General features: G+C 46.1%; 2 protein-coding genes across 8 annotated transcripts in view; both read left to right on the top strand.

The window, feature by feature from the left end:
• The window catches only part of MINK1 (misshapen like kinase 1), a 90,006-nt gene extending 82,102 nt beyond the window's left edge, over positions 1 to 7,904 (top strand). For all 7 annotated transcript variants that reach the window (XM_075859270.1, XM_075859273.1, XM_075859271.1 and 4 more), the window contains 9 exons: positions 1,739 to 1,850; positions 1,930 to 2,100; positions 2,183 to 2,326; positions 2,609 to 2,743; positions 2,839 to 2,939; positions 3,053 to 3,202; positions 3,307 to 3,466; positions 4,898 to 5,037; positions 5,134 to 7,904. In XM_075859270.1, coding sequence (XP_075715385.1) covers positions 1,739 to 1,850; positions 1,930 to 2,100; positions 2,183 to 2,326; positions 2,609 to 2,743; positions 2,839 to 2,939; positions 3,053 to 3,202; positions 3,307 to 3,466; positions 4,898 to 5,037; positions 5,134 to 5,217 — 1,197 coding nt within the window. In that variant the 3' untranslated portion in view covers positions 5,218 to 7,904. The remainder of the gene's footprint in view (positions 1 to 1,738; positions 1,851 to 1,929; positions 2,101 to 2,182; positions 2,327 to 2,608; positions 2,744 to 2,838; positions 2,940 to 3,052; positions 3,203 to 3,306; positions 3,467 to 4,897; positions 5,038 to 5,133) is intronic.
• Positions 7,905 to 10,712: 2,808 nt separating this feature from the next.
• The window catches only part of LOC142748440 (very-long-chain 3-oxoacyl-CoA reductase-B-like), a 53,717-nt gene continuing 45,162 nt past the window's right edge, over positions 10,713 to 19,267 (top strand). The window contains exons 1-6 of the mRNA XM_075855539.1: positions 10,713 to 10,922; positions 12,823 to 12,869; positions 12,944 to 13,019; positions 15,718 to 15,828; positions 17,280 to 17,347; positions 19,103 to 19,147. Of these exons, the coding sequence (XP_075711654.1) occupies positions 10,754 to 10,922; positions 12,823 to 12,869; positions 12,944 to 13,019; positions 15,718 to 15,828; positions 17,280 to 17,347; positions 19,103 to 19,147 (516 nt within the window). The 5' untranslated portion in view covers positions 10,713 to 10,753. The remainder of the gene's footprint in view (positions 10,923 to 12,822; positions 12,870 to 12,943; positions 13,020 to 15,717; positions 15,829 to 17,279; positions 17,348 to 19,102; positions 19,148 to 19,267) is intronic.

The following is a 19,267-nucleotide window of genomic DNA, read 5'->3' as shown; positions in this document are numbered from 1 at the left end:
TTGTGGTTGGTTTACATGAGGTTTTGAGAAGGGAAGACACCTGGTAATGGGACTTGTTGGTTGAGTTTCAGATGGAAAGACTCTTGAAGATGGGTCTTGTTGGTTTAGTGTTGGGAAGGAAAGACATTTAGAGATGGAACTTGTTGGTTTACTATTGAGAAGAGGAGACGCTTGAAGATGGAACTTGGTTGAGTATTAATAAGGGAAGACTCTTGGAGATGTAACTTGTTGGTTGAGCATTAAAAGGGAAAGATGTTCAGAGATGGAACTTTTTGGGTTGAGTATTGAGAAGGGAATATGATAGGGGCTGGGGCTTGTTGGTCGAATAGTGATAAAGGAAGGTTAGTGAAGGTTGTACTTGTTGGTTGAGTAGTAAGAAGGGAAGATGCGTGGAGGTTGGACTTGTTGGTCGAGTAGTGATAAAGGAAGGTTAGTGGAGGTTGGACTTGTTGGTTGAGTAGTGATAAAGGAAGGTTAGTGGAGGTTGGACTTGTTGGTTGAGTAGTAAGAAGGGAAGATGCGTGGAGGTTGGACTTGTTGGTCGAGTAGTGATAAAGGAAGGTTAGTGGAGGTTGGACTTGTTGGTTGAGTAGTAAGAAGGGAAGATATGTGGAGGTTGGACTTGTTGGTTGAGTAGTAAGAAGGGAAGATATGTGGAGGTTGGACTTGTTGGTTGAGTAGTAAGAAGGGAAGATATGTGGAGGTTGGACTTGTTCGTTGAGTAGAGTATCAGAAAGTGAAGGTATTTGGAGATGTTTTGCGACCGGAGGATATTCAGAGATTGTATAGAAAATCGGAGATTGGACTTTTGTTGATTATTGAGTAGACCCTTTGAGATGGAACTTGTTGCTTGAGTTTTAGGAGGGAAGAGGCACGTAGATGGGACTTTTTGGTTGACTGTTGAGAAGGGAAGATGTTTGGTGATGGAACTTGTTGGTTGAGTATTGAGAAGGAAAAACACTTGGAGATGGAACGTGTTGGTTGAGAAGGATAGATTTTTGTAGGTGGTGTAGCCTGTTTGTTGAGTAGAGTATCAGGAAGTGGAGATCTGTCTGGAGGATTGGAAATGGGACTTGGTCGATTATTAAGGAGAAAATACTTTTGCAGCTGAGACTTGTTGAGTAGTGGAGATATTTGGGAATATGTGGAGTATTGGGGTGGATACCAGTTATGAAGCCACGTGGACAAGGTCGTACTTGTGAAGTGAACTAGATTGTTGGTTATGAAGAGTTGGAGATGGAAGGTTTGTTTAGGGTATCGGGCGATGAAGACACTTGGGGGATTCGGTAAAAGATTAAATAGTTTTTGGTTAGTCAAGACATTTGTTGTGACACAAACTGGTTCTGTAACATTTCAGAAAGGGGCGATATTTGGAGATGTAACAAGTTGGCTGTGTGTAGAGTATCGGGAAGTGAAGACAATTGAATGTGGTGCCCATTGGTTTTGTAGGGTATTGGGGTGTGAAACCAAGTTGTGTAAGATATGAGAGAGAGTCTTGGAAGTAGAGACTTTGGGAGGTGGAGAGAAGTCTGTAGGGTAGATGTACTAGTGGATGGCCGTAAAATGAGAAACGCATGAAGTGCCGTCACATGGTAGATCTTAAATCATACCTGATAAAGGAAAAGAAGGAAGTGGAAGACGACAGAAGGGGACAACCTAGAGTAGATCTAGATCAGTACTTGATGAAGACGACTACCTACATGTGAAATAACACACGTTGTCCTCCATCTCCCCTCAGTATCAGTCTCGTGGGTTGGTGAAAGCTCCTCCTAAAACATCATTCACCATGTTTGTAGACCTGGGGTTATATCCCTCAACCGGCGGCACAGGCGATACCATCCCAGTGGCAGGTACTTGAGTCCTTCCTACAGTGGGTCCTTTAACTGTACATGTGTTGTTCCCACCTGACCTAAAATGTCCCCTCTCCAGCGTCCTTCGTGAGTGCAGATGCGGCTCGATTGGAACAGCTAAAATACGAGGCTCGGAAAGGATCGGTAGTGAACGTGAACCCAACAAACACCAGGCCGCACAGCGACACCCCAGAGATCAGGAAGTACAAGAAGAGGTTTAATTCCGAGATCCTATGTGCTGCACTGTGGGGTAAGAGGAGATGGCAGAAGGTTCACTTTTTCTTTTCTACTCCACCACTTGTCGTCTCATCACATCTTATGTTCTGTACCAGGTGTGAACTTGTTGGTCGGCACCGAGAACGGGCTGATGCTGCTGGACCGCAGTGGTCAAGGGAAGGTCTACAGTCTGATCACCCGACGGAGATTCCAGCAAATGGACGTCCTAGAAGGACTTAACCTCCTCATTACCATCAGTGGTGAGGGTTCACGCTTGAGATGTTGCTGTAGATCCTGAACAGGAGAATATTCCCATAGTCTGAGATGACGGACTGTCCGATTTTCCAGACTATTGGCCACAATTTTTACTTATGCCACCAATGACTCCCTGACCACTACAAATGGGCATCCATAACGCCGATAACATGTTCCCTGTCCAAACTAGAGGCACCCCACCCACTCATTAGCTAAAGGGGTCCAGTCTAGAAGACCACAGCCAACCAGTGTTCTTCATCCCCTTTGGATTTGTCCCTGTGTCTTAGGTAAGAGGAACAAGCTGAGGGTCTACTATCTCTCGTGGCTCCGAAACAAGATCCTCCACAATGACCCCGAGGTGGAGAAGAAGCAGGGCTGGAGCACGGTGGGAGACATGGAGGGATGCGTCCATTATAAAGTTGGTAAGAACATGAAAACGTCATTTTCCACTTCACAATCTTCTGGATCTGCGGTTGGTCTTCCTTGTCTCATCCCATCCCCCTCCTCTGTCTTTCAGTCAAGTACGAGCGGATCAAGTTCCTGGTGATCGCATTGAAGAACTCTGTAGAGGTCTACGCCTGGGCCCCCAAACCTTACCACAAGTTCATGGCTTTTAAGGTAAATGACAAGGGGGTGGAGACTTTTGCAATGGGGTAAGTTGCCTATGCATTGGATTGCCGACAGACCCGCTTCCGGTTTGTGACTCCTCCCTTTTTGTTAAACCCTTCCAGTCCTTCACCGACCTCCCACACCGACCACAGCTGGTGGACCTCACAGTGGAGGAGGGGCAGAGGTTAAAGGTGATCTACGGTTCTTCGTCCGGTTTCCATGCAGTCGACGTGGACTCTGGGAACAACTACGACATCTACATTCCTGTCCACGTGAGTCGTCTTATACGTCGTCGGTCATGTGACCAGGAATGGAAGAGCGGACAAACGTTTTTCCTTTTAATTTTTTTATTTAATTTTTTTTGGTTTTTTTTCAGATTCAGAGCCAGATTAACCCCCACGCCATCATTTTCCTGCCGAACACGGACGGGATGGAGATGTTACTTTGCTATGAAGACGAGGGGGTCTATGTCAACACGTATGGGAGGATCATCAAAGACGTGGTGTTGCAGTGGGGCGAGATGCCCACCTCTGTGGGTGAGTCAAGCCGGGAATTAAAGGGGAACTGCCACCAGAACTCTACACACTAAATCACGGGGCATGGTGGACGAGGGGCTGCAAAACACCCCCTGAAGGGCCACTTATTGGGCCGAAGTTGCACAATAGAAGGACATCGGGCCAGATTTCTGTAGTCTGGGCGTTCTGGTAGCATTCTTTATATGGGGTCTCCCGGCTAGAGAGGGGTCTTCTCATAGAGTATATCTCAGAAACCCCCTCAAAATTGTGGTTATTGCCCAACCTGCCGACATAGCTGCAGGCAAATGACCTGATCTAGCTTAGATACGCACAGATATGTATCTAACTTCTCTGGATACCTCCACCTCCGATATCGGCAGCTGCAGATAGGTATCTACCTGCACTCCCTAGATAAGTTCCAACGCAGGTGAGTATCTAACTGTTGTCCCTTAGATATTTCCAGACGCTGATGGATATACAACTGGTCCAGATTAACTGTATCTACAAGAGAATAATTGGATACCTACCTGCATCTGGACGTATCTAAGGGAGACTTGTTGGCAGGGAGACATGTATCTAACTGACTTCTCTTAAATACCTTCAACCCCAGTGCCCCTTAGTTGTACCTAGAGGTAGGTAAGTACCTAATTGGTCTCCTGTGGATTCAGGTAACTCGGATCTGGACGTATCTAATCAAGACCAGTTCGCTACATACCTGCATTTTGATATATCTAAGATAGGAAGGTATCTGCCTGCTCTCCCTTTTATATACGTCTAGCTGCTAATGGGTATCTAACGCCTCTCGCTTAAGATACATCCAGAAGCGGGTAGGTATCTAACCAGTCTCTTGGATACGTCCAGACACAGGTGGGTATCGAACTGCTTTCCCTTATGTTAAATTGCAGATAGGTATCTAACTGCTTTTCCTTAGATATGTCCAGACAGAGCAGTTAGATACCCATCTATGTCTGGATGTATCTAAGGAAAAGCAGTTAGATACCGATCTATGTATGGATGTATCTAAGGAAAAGCAGTTAGATACCGATCTATGTATGGATGTATCTAAGGAAAAGCAGTTAGATACCTATCTATGTCTGGATGTATCTAAGGAAAAGTAGTTAGATACCTATCTGTCTGGATGTATCTAAGGAAAGAAGTTAGTTACCTATCTGCGTTTCAACGTATGTAAAGGGAAAGCAGTTGGATACCCTTCTGCGTCTGGACGTATCCAAGAGACTGGTTAGATACCCATTTGCGGCTAGATGTATATAAAGGGAGAGCAGGCAGATACTCACCTGCATCTGGACGTATCTGAGAGACCAGTCAGAAACCCATATCTAAGGGAGAGGAGTTAGATACCTACCTGCATCTGGACATATCTAAGAGAAACCAGTTAGATACCCACCTTCACCTGCATCTAGGGGATCGTGACTTTTTCCGCTTCTCCTCCAGCGTACATCTGCTCCAACCAGATCATGGGGTGGGGAGAGAAAGCCATTGAGATCCGTTCAGTGGAGACCGGCCACCTTGACGGGGTCTTCATGCACAAGAGGGCTCAGCGACTAAAGTTCCTGTGCGAACGTAACGATAAGGTAACGGGGGCGGCGTGTTCCTTGATTGCTTTCAGATTTGGTCTTTCGTCCTCCTGACGGTAATTATTTTTCTCCCCTCCCCCACCTCTCTTTCAGGTGTTCTTCGCCTCCGTGCGTTCCGGCGGGAGCAGTCAGGTCTACTTCATGACTCTGAACCGCAGCTGTATAATGAACTGGTGAACGACATGTGACGACGGGGGATAGAAGAGAATCCCCACCCTCCCCCACACACTGGATACCCCCCCCCCCCACAACTTTCCAACACGTTCCCCTTTAAGACCCCCCCCCCCTCGAGCAATTATTACTCCACCTTGTTGCTTTTACATGCATTTTAATTTATTGGGAGGCTCCACCCCTTGAGGCTGAGTGACAGTATATATAAATATGTGTATTCGGGGCGGAGAGGTGTGGATCGGGCTCGGCGCCCCCTGTGGTGGGGGCAGGTATCACATGGGTCTGTAGGCCCATGTTTTTTTATGTGTGTACGGTTTACTGGTTGCGCAGGGACGGCTGTTCCGAAACTTTTTTTTTTTAGATGGCGCAAGCAAAGAGTAGCACGCTAGACGGTAAGAGTGTGTTATATACCCCCACTTATAATACCCTCCCCGTACCCTGACCCTCGCGGGTCGTCTTGGCCTCGTTGCGGTCGGGTTTATTTTGTGACTTGTTTTATAATGAGAAGATCCGTTTCTATATAAAAAGCACTTTATCAGATCGAAACCAATAATCCAAAGTCATCCTTCCCTGCTGCTTTACAAAGTTGTCACGTCTTACGCTCTAGTCACATCCAGAGCTGCATTCACAATGTTAGCTCCCAAGCTGCAGGAGCTCAGATGTCCCTACTGGTTTAGTGTCCATACAGAATATCCGGCGCTGCAGTGCATTATTGAAGATGTAGCGTTTGCTCGAAGTCCCGAAGCCCTATGTATATAACACTGCAACTCCCACAACGCAATGCAGCAGTGCGGGATCTGAGCCTAAAATTGCTAGTGCTGTTTTCGTGTCTGTACAGAATATCCCGCAGATGTTGCGTTTGATCCTAGTCTCGTCCTCCTATTTTCAAAAGGTTACATCTCCCACAATGCAATTCAGCAAGGTGTAACATGTAACAAGGTTTAAACAGACTAAACCCCCCCCCCCCCCTCTCCCCGTAGTGCATTGCCGGAGGTGTAGACAATAGCTATGCAGCAGTACTACATTACGACAGCTGAGCCTGGAACAGTCAGTGTAGTGTCTGTCAGCAGAACTATGAACGCAGCTCTGGATTTAACTGGAGTATAAAAGGACGTTATTTGTTTTGGCGATTCTTCAACTGCAGCTGTGATGTTCACCTCCCGGCACTTCACACAACACTAACTTTCCTTTTCTGGTGGAATATATAATGTATCCCCCGTCCACCCGCAGTGCACCAGGTGCAGTGATTTATGGGGAAGGTAAGAGTATAACCACACTTTCCCAACAGATCCTGTAGATGGTGCAAGAGCAACAACCGTCCTGTAACAAGCAGGATCAAAAATTGTGTTCACTGGGGTATAAATAAAGTTTATTGAAGAGAGCTCTGGACTGACATATGTACATATATACTCTCTCTACGCTCTACTCCACACTTTACTCTACTCTGCTCCACACTTTACTCTGCTCCACACTTTACTCTGCTCCACACTTTACTCTGCTCCACACTTTACTCTACTCTGCTCCACACTTTACTCTACTCTGCTCCACACTTTACTCTACTCTGCTCCACACTTTACTCTACTCTGCTCCACACTTTACTCTACTCTGCTCCACACTTTACTCTGCTCCACACTTTACTCTGCTCCACACTTTACTCTGCTCCACACTCTACTCTGCTCCACACTTTACTCTACTCTGCTCCACACTTTACTCTACTCTGCTCCACACTTTACTCTGCTCCACACTTTACTCTACTCTGCTCCACACTTTACTCTGCTCCACACTCTACTCTGCTCCAGACTTTACTCTACTCTGCTCCAGACTTTTACTCTACTCTGCTCCACACTTTACTCTGCTCCACACTTTACTCTACTCTGCTCCACACTTTACTCTGCTCCACACTCTACTCTGCTCCAGACTTTACTCTACTCTGCTCCAGACTTTACTCTACTCTGCTCCAGACTTTTACTCTACTCTGCTCCACACTTTACTCTACTCTGCTCCACACTTTACTCTGCTCCACACTTTACTTTTACTCTGCTCCTCACGCTCCACTCTGCTCCACACTTTACTTTACTCTGCTCCACACTTTACTTTACTCTGCTCCACACTTTACTCTGCTCCACACTTTACTTTACTCTGCTCCACACTTTACTCTACTCTGCTCCACACTACTTTGCTCCACACTTTACTCTACTCTGCTCCAGGTTCTACACTACATTCTACTCTTCTCCACACTTCAACAAACTTTATTTGTGAAACCTCAGTGAGTAAAAGGAGTCCTCCATGATTGCTGACTGTCCCAAGTTGAGGGGTGTCGGCTGCTGCTGCTTCAGTCTGGATTCGAGGTACCTCATAGTGAGGAGGTTTATATTACGGCCGTGGCGAAACCAAAAAAATAATTATAAAACTTCAGAAAATGAGATCTATAATTATTTATGATCATATATCGTATCCCCCCAATGTGTGTGAACTTGGGTCTCTCCAGAATTCGCCCCCACATTTAGAGTGAGACAATCGGCTGAGGAACTGAATTTGCTATTTTTGTAAAATCGAGAGATGATTATAAGAAGGCGGAAAGGAAAAAGTATTTTATGTAGCAAATTGTATAAAGATTGGATTTGAAAAAGAAAAAAAAAAAGATGAAATTGGTTATATGTTATTGATCTTAAATAAAGTTATCTCTGCTAGTAGCGCCGCCTGCTGACGTCTCGTATTTACTACCGCTACTGACCGCCATGACAGGACACCAACATATCAATCTGTATTGTGACATTATACCCTGTGTTTATTTGACTACGTGTCAGTCTTCACTATATTTCTGGCATTCTATTCATGTATTAGGAAGCTCAGGATGAATAATGCTCCAGCTCCCTCAACTATGGGGAATATTCCGTTCTTTATGTACCCTGGGGCCAAAGGTGTTCTCCAGTTTTTGTAATGCCATCTTACCACTGGGCACCACATTAGACTGATGGTATCTTCTGGGTTATCTTGGTTCAGATCAAAGCTAAACAACAAAATAGAGCTGGCTGACCTCAAAAAATTATAGATTCCAGGAAGTCAGCTGGAAGGGTGCCCAGACTTCTGCACAGGCACGTGGGTGACATGGAAGGGTGCCCAGACTTCTGCACAGGCACGTGGGTGACAAGGAAGGGGGCCCAGACTTCTGCACAGGCACGTGGGTGACATGGAAGGGTGCCCAGACTTCTGCACAGGCACGTGGGTGACATGGAAGGGTGCCCAGACTTCTGCACAGGCACGTGGGTGACATGGAAGGGTGCCCAGACTTCTGCACAGGCACGTGGGTGACATGGAAGGGTGCCCAGACTTCTGCACAGGCACGTGGGTGACATGGAAGGGTGCCCAGACTTCTGCACAGGCACGTGGGTGACATGGAAGGGTGCCCAGCCTTCTGCAGAGGCACGTGGGTGACATGGAAGGGTGCCCAGCCTTCTGCAGAGGCACGTGGGTGACATGGAAGGGTGCCCAGACTTCTGCACAGGCACGTGGGTGACATGGAAGGGTGCCCAGACTTCTGCACAGGCACGTGGGTGACATGGAAGGGTGCCCAGACTTCTGCACAGGCACGTGGGTGACATGGAAGGGTGCCCAGACTTCTGCACAGGCACGTGGGTGACATGGAAGGGTGCCCAGACTTCTGCACAGGCACGTGGGTGACATGGAAGGGTGCCCAGACTTCTGCACAGGCACGTGGGTGACATGGAAGGGTGCCCAGACTTCTGCACAGGCACGTGGGTGACATGGAAGGGTGCCCAGCCTTCTGCAGAGGCACGTGGGTGACATGGAAGGGTGCCCAGGCTTCTGCAGAGGCACGTGGGTGACATGGAAGGGTGCCCAGACTTCTGCACAGGCACGTGGGTGACATGGAAGGGTGCCCAGACTTCTGCACAGGCACGTGGGTGACATGGAAGGGTGCCCAGACTTCTGCACAGGCACGTGGGTGACATGGAAGGGTGCCCAGACTGCTGCACAGGCACGTGGGTGACATGGAAGGGTGCCCAGACTGCTGCACAGGCACGTGGGTGACATGGAAGGGTGCCCAGACTGCTGCACAGGCACGTGGGTGACATGGAAGGGTGCCCAGACTTCTGCACAGGCACGTGGGTGACATGGAAGGGTGCCCAGACTTCTGCACAGGCATAGGGGTGACATGGAAGGGTGCCCAGACTTCTGCACAGGCACGTGGGTGACATGGAAGGGTGCCCAGACTGCTGCACAGGCACGTGGGTGACATGGAAGGGTGCCCAGACTTCTGCACAGGCACGTGGGTGACATGGAAGGGTGCCCAGACTTCTGCACAGGCACGTGGGTGACATGGAAGGGTGCCCAGACTTCTGCACAGGCATAGGGGTGACATGGAAGGGTGCCCAGACTTCTGCACAGGCACGTGGGTGACATGGAAGGGTGCCCATACTTCTGCAGAGGCACGTGGGTGACATGGAAGGGTGTCCAGACTTCTGGACAGGCACGTGGGTGACATGAAAGGGTGCCCAGACTTCTGGACACGCACGTGGGTGACATGGAAGGGTGCCCAAGCTTCTGCACAGGCACGTGGGTGACATGGAAGGGTGCCCAAGCTTCTGCACAGGCACGTGGGTGACATGGAAGGGTGCCCAGACTTCTGCACAGGCATGTGGGTGACATGGAAGGGTGCCCAGACTTCTGCACAGGTGACCTTTTATGCGTTATCTATTTTTGGCTCCGATTCAGAAGTCCTAATGAGTCAATTGAATTTTCTGACCTTGCATAAAAAAAAAGAGGCAGAAAGAAATGTAGGTAATGTTTAGCCCGTACCAGGGTTGTCCTATTCTGATACGAAGCCCGATCCTGGTTGGTCCACCTGTCATTTTAACAGGATTGGATGGAGATCCCCTAGAGAAGACATTGTCCGTTTCGAGGAGTCTGTAGGCTAGTCGGAACCTGACAAATTTTTCTGGGGAACCCTTATGATTACCTCATTCTTACTTTAGAGGTGACGGCTATTCCTGTTTTCTGGGGAACTCTTGGCTTAGTTCCCGAAAACCTGGTGGAAATCTAAACCTTACATTTGGCCTTCCAGAAGCTGTGAGGTCACTTATGAGGAGCAGGAGCTGGTCATTTGCTAGTTATTGCCTACATGTTCTTGGAGTCTAGACCTTCACCCATCGAACGTTTATGACATGGGTTGACTATGGCTTATGGGATATCTTTAAGGGTATAGCAGAGCCGACTCACACTTGGTGATATCTCAATGTGTTATTGTATAGTTCTGCAGGTGGATCTATCTCGCACAAGATGAGGGCAAGATGTTGACCGTTCAACCAGGGAAGGACGTTGAACTCTAACCAGTGTTTTTTTTTTTTTTTTACTGTACATTGAGACGCTGCTAACTCCACCTCTTGCACATACTCCAGTCCCTGTCCGTCTCCGTGCCATTCAGGCAGGATATATGTAGAGTGCTTCTGACTTTGGTCTGTCAGCCGGAGGTGGGACAGGTTGAAGTTTGGTTAAACCCTGGTGACATTCATCTAGGAACTACATGACGGAGCAAATGGAGTTTCTCCTGCCTCAGTGGCTCAACTTCCTGGGTCACCTGGCCCTATTCTTACTGGTCCTCAAACTGTTATGGAAAGTCCTAAAAGGATTCAGAATTCATTTTGTCTCCCGGTTGTGGAGGACGGACCTTAAAAAGTACGGAGGCTGGGCAGGTAAGTGACTGGGGGGGGGGGGGTACCCGGAAGAGTAATATTTTTGGGATATCCTTACTTTTTGCCACATGATTAGAGTACTTCTGGAAGGCACTGGGTCCTTATTTTGGGGAGACTTCACTACTGCAGCTTCTATAAGGCATATGAAAGTAGAAGGTCAAATAAATGCAGCAGAATACATAGAAATCCTGGATGAAAACCTGCTGCAGGCTGCAAGAGAACTGCAACCTGAAACCAAGCATACACAGGAATGGCTTAAAGAAACACAATGTCTTGGAGCGGGCAAGGGGGGTATCTATAAACTTTTGTCCGGTTCTGAGTTTGTCTAAATACTGACTTCACGAGGGTGTGAATATTTATGCATTCAGTAGTTTTTATGGTTAATCATTAAATACTAGAGATATGACGGCGTCGTCGTATCCTTGTTATGCTACAAAACATACACAAAACAAAAAGTTCACGGGGGTGAATACTTCTACAATAGGGGGATACTTTTTATAGACCTTGTGTATACAGTTATGTAAACGGTTGCTACGGGTCACACTGGATCCACACAACTCGTCTTGATTGTATTACCTCTGCCCTATATATCATGTACTCTTATCCTCTCCGCACCTTCTGTTGATGCCGCTACATCTACACGCTGATGGGTAAAGTCCACAGTTAAGGTTAATTAATAATTCCATTTACTACGGCAACGATTTAGTACAATGTCCCGTTTTACAAACAAAACCATTTACCGACCTGTCGTCACATTGTTAATGGGCATTTTCCCAGCCCCGTTCTAGGTAACTCACCGGCAGCCACGGTCCGCCCTCCTCTTATATAATACGTAGAGAGTTGCTGAAGCTGGCCGTACTCACTCTGGTCAGCCTCCCTCTCTGTACCGTGGTCCATGTTGGCGTGCCGTTTTTCTCTGCAGGTTCTGCTGACTGGCTGTCCCTCTGCTGTAAGGTGCTGCTCCCTAGGGCCCATTCAGGATTGAAATCAAGGGGAGTCTCATTGTAAAAAAACAAACCATGGAACCAAACCCGCTCAGCTACAAGTAGAAAATGTTGGGGGCAGGAGAGGTCACAAAACCCAGATCAGACCCCATAATGAGGTCAGACCAGACCCCCAAACAAATACAGACCTCAGACCAGATCGTAAATGAATACAAACCATAGACCCACAAATAAACTTAAACCTCAGTCAAAACCCCTAAATAAATCCGGATCCCAGACCAAGCCTTAAAATAAATACAGACCACAAAATAGACACCTAGCCAAACACAAATAATAAAGGACCTCAGACCAGACACCAGACCACCAAGTAGACACCTCACAAAACACAAATAATAAAGGACCTTAGTTAAGAGCCCCCCAAAAAATAGACCCCATAATAAATACAATTCTGTCTGACCCCGTCAGTGCACCACTGATGATATCATATCTTTTGATAACATTGAATTTTATTCTATGAAGTTTTAGATCTCCTTTCCCCAACCCAACATCTCGTCCACCACAATCGAAACCAATGGTGGTTGACCTATTGCTTTCGGGGTATGGCAAGCTACTAGAGCGGGAACCATAGCAGGTTTGAAAAAAAATCATGTAGATAACCATGAACCAGATAAAATGAAGGGACTGAGATTGATGCACCCTAAATATCTTTAGGGTATACTAGAGATATTTCCCTCAATAATTGGGAAGATTATTGACCATGATCGAATTTTCCCTAAATGGGTATGAATTCCTTTCCAAACCCTAGTTGCAATCAGATTGGATGAAAGCTCAACCAATTTGGTGTCCAACCACGACCCAAGCTCTTCGATCCTTTTCTCTTTTTTTATTTAAGGTCCAAGGCCCCACTCACATTTTTTTTACTAATATTTTCTGATTTTTCAAATCCCCCCCAACAGTGGTAACGGGAGCAACGGACGGAATCGGGAAGGCCTATGCTGAGGAGGTCAGTGAGCACCAGTCTGTCAGTCTCCGTATCTTTCACTTGTACCTTCTCATAAATCTGTGTCTTCTCCATAGTTGGCCAAAAGGGGTTTCGATATTGTCCTCATCAGTAGGACTCTGGAGAAGTTAAAAAATGTTGCAGAGGGGATAGGTAAGAGACAATTCTCTGAACATGAAGATAATGTGACCTTCTCGATGTACACAAGATGACTAATGTCTTAAATCTACCAATTGAGATATTATACCTCAAATGTGATTTATTATTGATACTGATGGGATAAATGAGGTCTCTAAATTGGAAAGGGTGCATGAGGTCTCGAAACACAGACAGGTTGTGCAAGGATTCTGGAGTCCACATTCATCCTGCCAGTATCTGGAGTTCATTTTTACCGTCTTTATCTGTAGATCTGGTTTATCTCATTGTCTTGTTTTTCTTGTCCATATCTAGACATGATAAAGGAACTCTCCACTTACTAAGGCCCTATTCACACGGCGGCAGTAGGAACAATACACCCCAAAGGGGGCTACTCACATGCCCTATTTTCAGACTTTCTCCTGGCAACCCGGCTGCCATAGAAGTCTATGGGGTCGGGTAATACACGGCCATCACTGGAATGTGTTCCGAGTGACGGCCGTGTCTTCCGTCGCTCGCTCTCCTCCACACAGTCTGAAGTGCATGTGAGGAAGAGGAGGAGGGTATTTTTTTGCTGTCTGCAGGAGCGGAATTCCAAATCCCCGGCCACAGCTTCGGCAACGCTGTGGCCAGGGATTGGGGATTCCGCTCCAGGAGAAGTCTATGGACAGTGAAGTCAGGGACTTCTCCTGGAACGGTGGTGCTATCTACAGAAAGGTAGGGGGTGCCATCTATGGGGAGTGGCTCCTGTATGGCTATGTAAAAGGCTCCTGTGTAGATCTACCTACAGGGGGCTGTGTGGCATTACCTACAGGGGGCTGTGTGGCACTACCTACAAGGGGGGCTGTGGCAGTATCTACAGAGGGCAGTGTGTGGCATTATCTACAGAGGGAAGTGTGGCAAAAAATTAGCAAATTAAATTCATCCATTTTTAAAACGGACAGGGAAAAAAACGGATGCAAAACGGGTCAAAATCGCCTGTTAAAAAAGGAAACGCGGCCTAGAACCGAAACGGAACGGATGCAAAACGGCCGAGAAAAACGGACCAAAACGGACGTTTTTTTTCGTCCAACACTAGGACCCTGTCGTGTGAATAGAGCCTAACAAGATGAATGAAGTCTACAGATACAGGGAGACTCATTCATCCTGCCAGTATCTAGAGTCCTTCCTCACTGTCTTTATCTAAAGATCTTGTTTATCTTATCAGTATCTGGACAGGATCAAGGAGGACTCCAGATACAGACCGGATGAATGAGGTCTACAGATATTAAAAGTCGGAAAGAAGACTAAATACTGTCATCCAATATGTGGACTTCAGATACAGAGTCTTCATTCAACCTGTTTGTATCTGGAGACCTCCTTTACCCAAGACCTCATTGACCTAAGTCTCCAGATACAGAGAGGATGAGGCAAGATTCATTCATTTTACCAGTATCCAGAGTCCCTCCTAACCATCTTTATCTTAAGATCTTGTTTATCACCGTATTTATCTGCAGATCTAGTTTTTCTCGTCTGTATCTAGACAGGATCAAGGAGGTCTCCAAATACTAACAAGATGAATGAAGTCTACAGATACAGACCGGATGAATGAGGTCTCCAGATACAGAGAGTTTGAGGCAGGACTTGTTAATCCTACCATTATCTAGAGTCTTTCCTCTCCATCTTTAGCTGGAGATCTTGTTTATCTTATCAGTGTCTAGACAGAAATATGGTGGTCCCCAGATATAGACCACTTGAAAGAACATTCTGTATATAGAGTCCTCATTCATGCTGACAGTTTCTAATCCTTCTTCAACTGGTCTCAATCGAGAGACCTCTATTGTGCTGTCAGTACCTAAACATTCATCCTGTCTTTATCTGAAGACTTAATTTAGCTTATGTAGGTACAGACAATATAAATGAAGGCCTCCAGATTGAAGAATTATTCCAGATACAGAGTTATCCTTTTTCCTGTCTTGATCTGGAGATCTTGTTTATCTTATCAGTATCTAGACCGGGTAAAGAAGGTCTCCAGATACAGAAAGGTTGAACGAGAACTCTAAATACTGGCAGCCAGCCAAAATGTGGAGACTTCTTTCAACCTTTTAATATCTGGAGACCTCATTCATCCTGTCTGTATCTAGAGTCCTTCTTGATCCTGTCTAGATACCAATCAGATAAACAAGATCTACAGATAAAGGCATGTTGAGGAAGGACTCTAGTTACTGGCAAGATGAATGAGTCCTCCTTCAACTTCTCTGTATCTGGGGACCTCCCTCATCATTCATCTTATTCAAGTACTGATAGAATAATTGAAGGTTTCTAGCTAGAGACCGGTTGAAGAAGTACTCCAAATGCCTCCTCCACCCATTCTCTATCTGGACACCTCACTTATCCACAGGTTGAATTAGGTCTCCTATGCCAGCAGGACAAATGAAGGATCCAGATAAAGTTAGGCAAGTTGAGTAAAGTATCTAGATACAGAAACTAGATAGTAGCATCATGAATGAGATCTCTTGATGTTGCCTGGGTAAATGAAGTCACCAGATGCAGGTAGAATTTTAAGATCTACATTCAAGCCGAAACAGTTTGTAGATAGGAATGGGGTTAATGAGGTCTCCAGACCCTGTAGCATTAATGTTTTACTTGGACTCTGTAGGGTGGGAGGCTAAGAAGCAGAATTTTTCTGAGAATTCAGAAAATGTCCTCGGCACTTACAAGTTTGTTACTTCCACAGAAAAACAGACCAGACGGAAAACCAAAGTTATCCAGTTGGATTTTACGGGAGGACCTGAAATTTATCCCAAGGTTGAGAAGGAGTTGAAGGACCTGGACATTGGCATCCTTGGTAGTACATTTTCAGATGTAGTGTTTGGATCTTATCAGGCCGGGGACCCATATTGTGGCCAGAAACCTAAACTGTTGGCTGATAAATACACTGTGAATCAAAAGTCAGGAACCAAAGGGATTGTCTACACATTTTTGTATGGGATCTTAGTTTGAGGGCATGTAGCCATAATTGCTGCATGGATATGACCAGGATAGACTGTTTTTAATTGATGACAATGGCTGCCATCATAATTGATTACTCATGAGTCGTTTTAGGTCCCTTGCATTAGAATGAATGACTTCCCTTCGCTTAATCCCGTTCAATGGTATTAAATCCCAAAATGTACACCATTAATATCTAGTCATACCAAATTCCCAATTTTATATAAAAATTATAAACTCTGCAAAGAGACATCTCAGAAGATAAATTTACCTGTGGAGGCCTCGGATGATGAGAACATCAAGCCAGGCCTGGCATCAGCACCAGAGCCCCCTAGGTTTGAGTAAACAACCTCTATAGGGTGAGGTAGTTGGGGTGGGGGGCACAGTATAACTCTGTCACACTAGGAGCTGGCTCTGCAATCACTAAAATGAAGAGTCTCCTTTGGATTGAAGCTGAGCAAGGTGACCGAGCCAAAGGGTGCTCTGCGCCTTCGTCCTAATAATCCATGAGTGTGTGTGTGTGTGTGTGTGTGTGTGTGTGGGGGGGGGGGGGGGTTAGGTGCACGAAAGATGTGCACGAGGTTGGGAAGTTTTCATTATTATCATTATGTATCACACCATGGGTTCTACCGATGATGTACAATATGTTATACTACCCTATCAACATCTTGAATACGTCTTTAGAACTGAAGGAGGACGTGTCCCGGACTTCTCACTCACTCTGTATATTACCCACAAGCCTGAAGAACATCTCTCTGTCTCATTCTCTCTATCTTTGGCAATCTACATATGACTCTGCCTCGTCTTTGGTCCCACAACCTTGGCAAAGCAGGATGGATACATCGGCCTACAATGGATAAGCGTGGGGCCTCCTTGTGCTGAGATGGCAGATAAAGCAAGGGAGTATATAGAGGCAGACCGTGTTACAGCTGTGGGGCCCTCGGAGGGAGAAGACCCAGCCCTGGATGGTCCCATCCCCTTTGGTAGTGGGAGGGAGAACCTGCTCAGAACTCCTCTCCTCGGATAAACTACATTGGCACAGGTGGGAGGATTGGTCCAAGATTCATGGAAAGGATGAGGAGGGGGAAACAAACACAAGACCCTTTAGTCCTGGGTGGCAAAACCTAGCACCATAATCTGGGGCCCAGTTTGATCTTTGGGGCCCCCATCTCTCCTCTGTAGGCCAATGCTCTCTCACCTTTTTGTTTTATCACATTTCCTTCCTTATCCATATATGTGACCTCTCCGTTTATTGCTCTTTCTTCTTGCTACGTGGCAGGAAGTAAATTTTTGGATCTTTCGTTGCAGTGAATAATGTTGGGATGACATACAATGAGTTACCAGTCCTGTTTCTTGGTGTGCCTGATATCAGCAAGGTGAGTCTGATGTGAGATGGATAAAAGTAGATATGAGATGTAGCACCATTTTCCTACACAAGACTTCAAAAGGTCAAGCTCAGTGGTCTCCAATCTGTGGCAAGACTACAACTCCCAGAATGCTCTGTAAGCAACAGGTTGACTACCATTGGTCAAGTGTATAGGATATTGCAGACATATAATTAATTAATGAATGGATGTGTAGCTGTAGATTCACTGCTGACCAGGCCCTCATTATCTCCTGCAACACCACCTTCTGTAGTCAACTAACAAACCCCTCAATTCTCCTTTCAACTTGACTTGACTCCTTCACCTGTCCTATCTCTGTTCCGTTGCTTTACCTCTTTTCCCACATCGAATCAATTCTCTGTTAATCTTTTTTGTAATCTCAAGATACCAGTCCAATGTAACTTCCACTTTGCACATGATCTCCTCCTCTCCTCATATCTCCTGTTCACACTATTCTTCACCCGCTTCCCTTTCTTTAGGGTATTTCAATATTTACTTTGATTCCCTACTACTACAAGCCTTCAAAGTCAACCTAAAAACGCACCTCATCACACTCTCCTCTCCAGGACTTCTCCCTATCCTCTCCCCTTCTACGGTATTCCCTAACATCCGACACTTGACTTTGACGTCTACCTAGAAACCGACCTATTCCTAATCCTACAAAACTTCTCCACTGCTTCCTACCTCCTATGAGATTTCCCTAAAGTTGGCCATACACTATCAATAACTGTTGGCCGAAAGCTCGTTTGGCTACTGTATTACTAATGAACTCCCCATACACATGCACACTTGGTTCGCCCAAGTGTTCCTGTGTTTTTAATGGTGAAAGGGCAATAAACCGCCGGCACACAACTTTAACGACGACTTATCTACCCTAAGAACAAAAGGATGGGGCGTTAAAAATCAACATGTTCGATTTATTTTTTCCCTTAACATCATCTGTCGGGGAAGATTCGGGAGGCTCCCATACACATTAGATGATCGAGTGGTCCTATCGAAATTGAAGTGTTTGGCCAACGCCCAACACTCTAATACTCTAAAATGGCCAAATTAAAATGCGACTTAATCCTGCTCTGCTACTCTGGAATTCCTTAGTACATTCGGCACTGCACTACATTTCAAGTTCTGCAACCTAAGAAGCCATCTCTTGACACTCCCTCCTCCAGGACTTCTCCTTTACTTCTCCCTTTCTATGGTGTTCCCTAATACAGGACTTCTTCATATTTTTTTCGAACCCTACCTATTCCTGCTCTCACATCCAACAATCCTCCCAACTTTTTTAAACTTCCTTACCACATCCCATCCAACTCAACTCCTTCTCCTTATATATTCACCCGTTGAAGAAGAGGAGACCCCATAGCTAAAAGATGGGTCCCCATTGTAATATGTGCAGGTTCCTTTCACCATATGATTCTGTGTATTACCCCGTTATCTAGTTCACCCCCTGGCCCACGAATGTTGCAGATCTATGGAGAAGGAATGCGCTGTGCAAGATCCCCCCCCCCCCACCCATAGGGTTATAGGGCCTAGTGGACCGCTCCATTAACCCATAGCAGCTACATGGGCAGTCTCTATGGTACATTGACCCCTGTGCCGATCCGGGGTTGTCACTCACATAGGGATAAATTGCTGGAGGTATAAGGGTGTTAAGTTCTGTAATAATCGGTGTAGTCTAATTTATCCTGATCTTCTATTTGGATGTTTAGGAAACTGAAATACTTTTTTTGTATATTTTGTTTTCAACAGAATGCAACATCCATCATGAACTGTAACATGATGTCAGCAGTCCAAGTAAGTATCATCCCTGTCCATGTTACTAGGCAAGTCACCTGTAGATCTGGCCCTCCTCCTGCAGGGTGATACATACAAAAGAGAGCTATGAGTCTACTCCTCCTCCTGCAGGGTGATACA

Source organism: Rhinoderma darwinii, chromosome 3 (genome assembly GCF_050947455.1).
Source record: "Rhinoderma darwinii isolate aRhiDar2 chromosome 3, aRhiDar2.hap1, whole genome shotgun sequence".
NCBI classification, from domain to species: Eukaryota; Metazoa; Chordata; class Amphibia; order Anura; family Rhinodermatidae; genus Rhinoderma; species Rhinoderma darwinii.
This window is presented reverse-complemented; position numbering and strand designations above follow the sequence as displayed.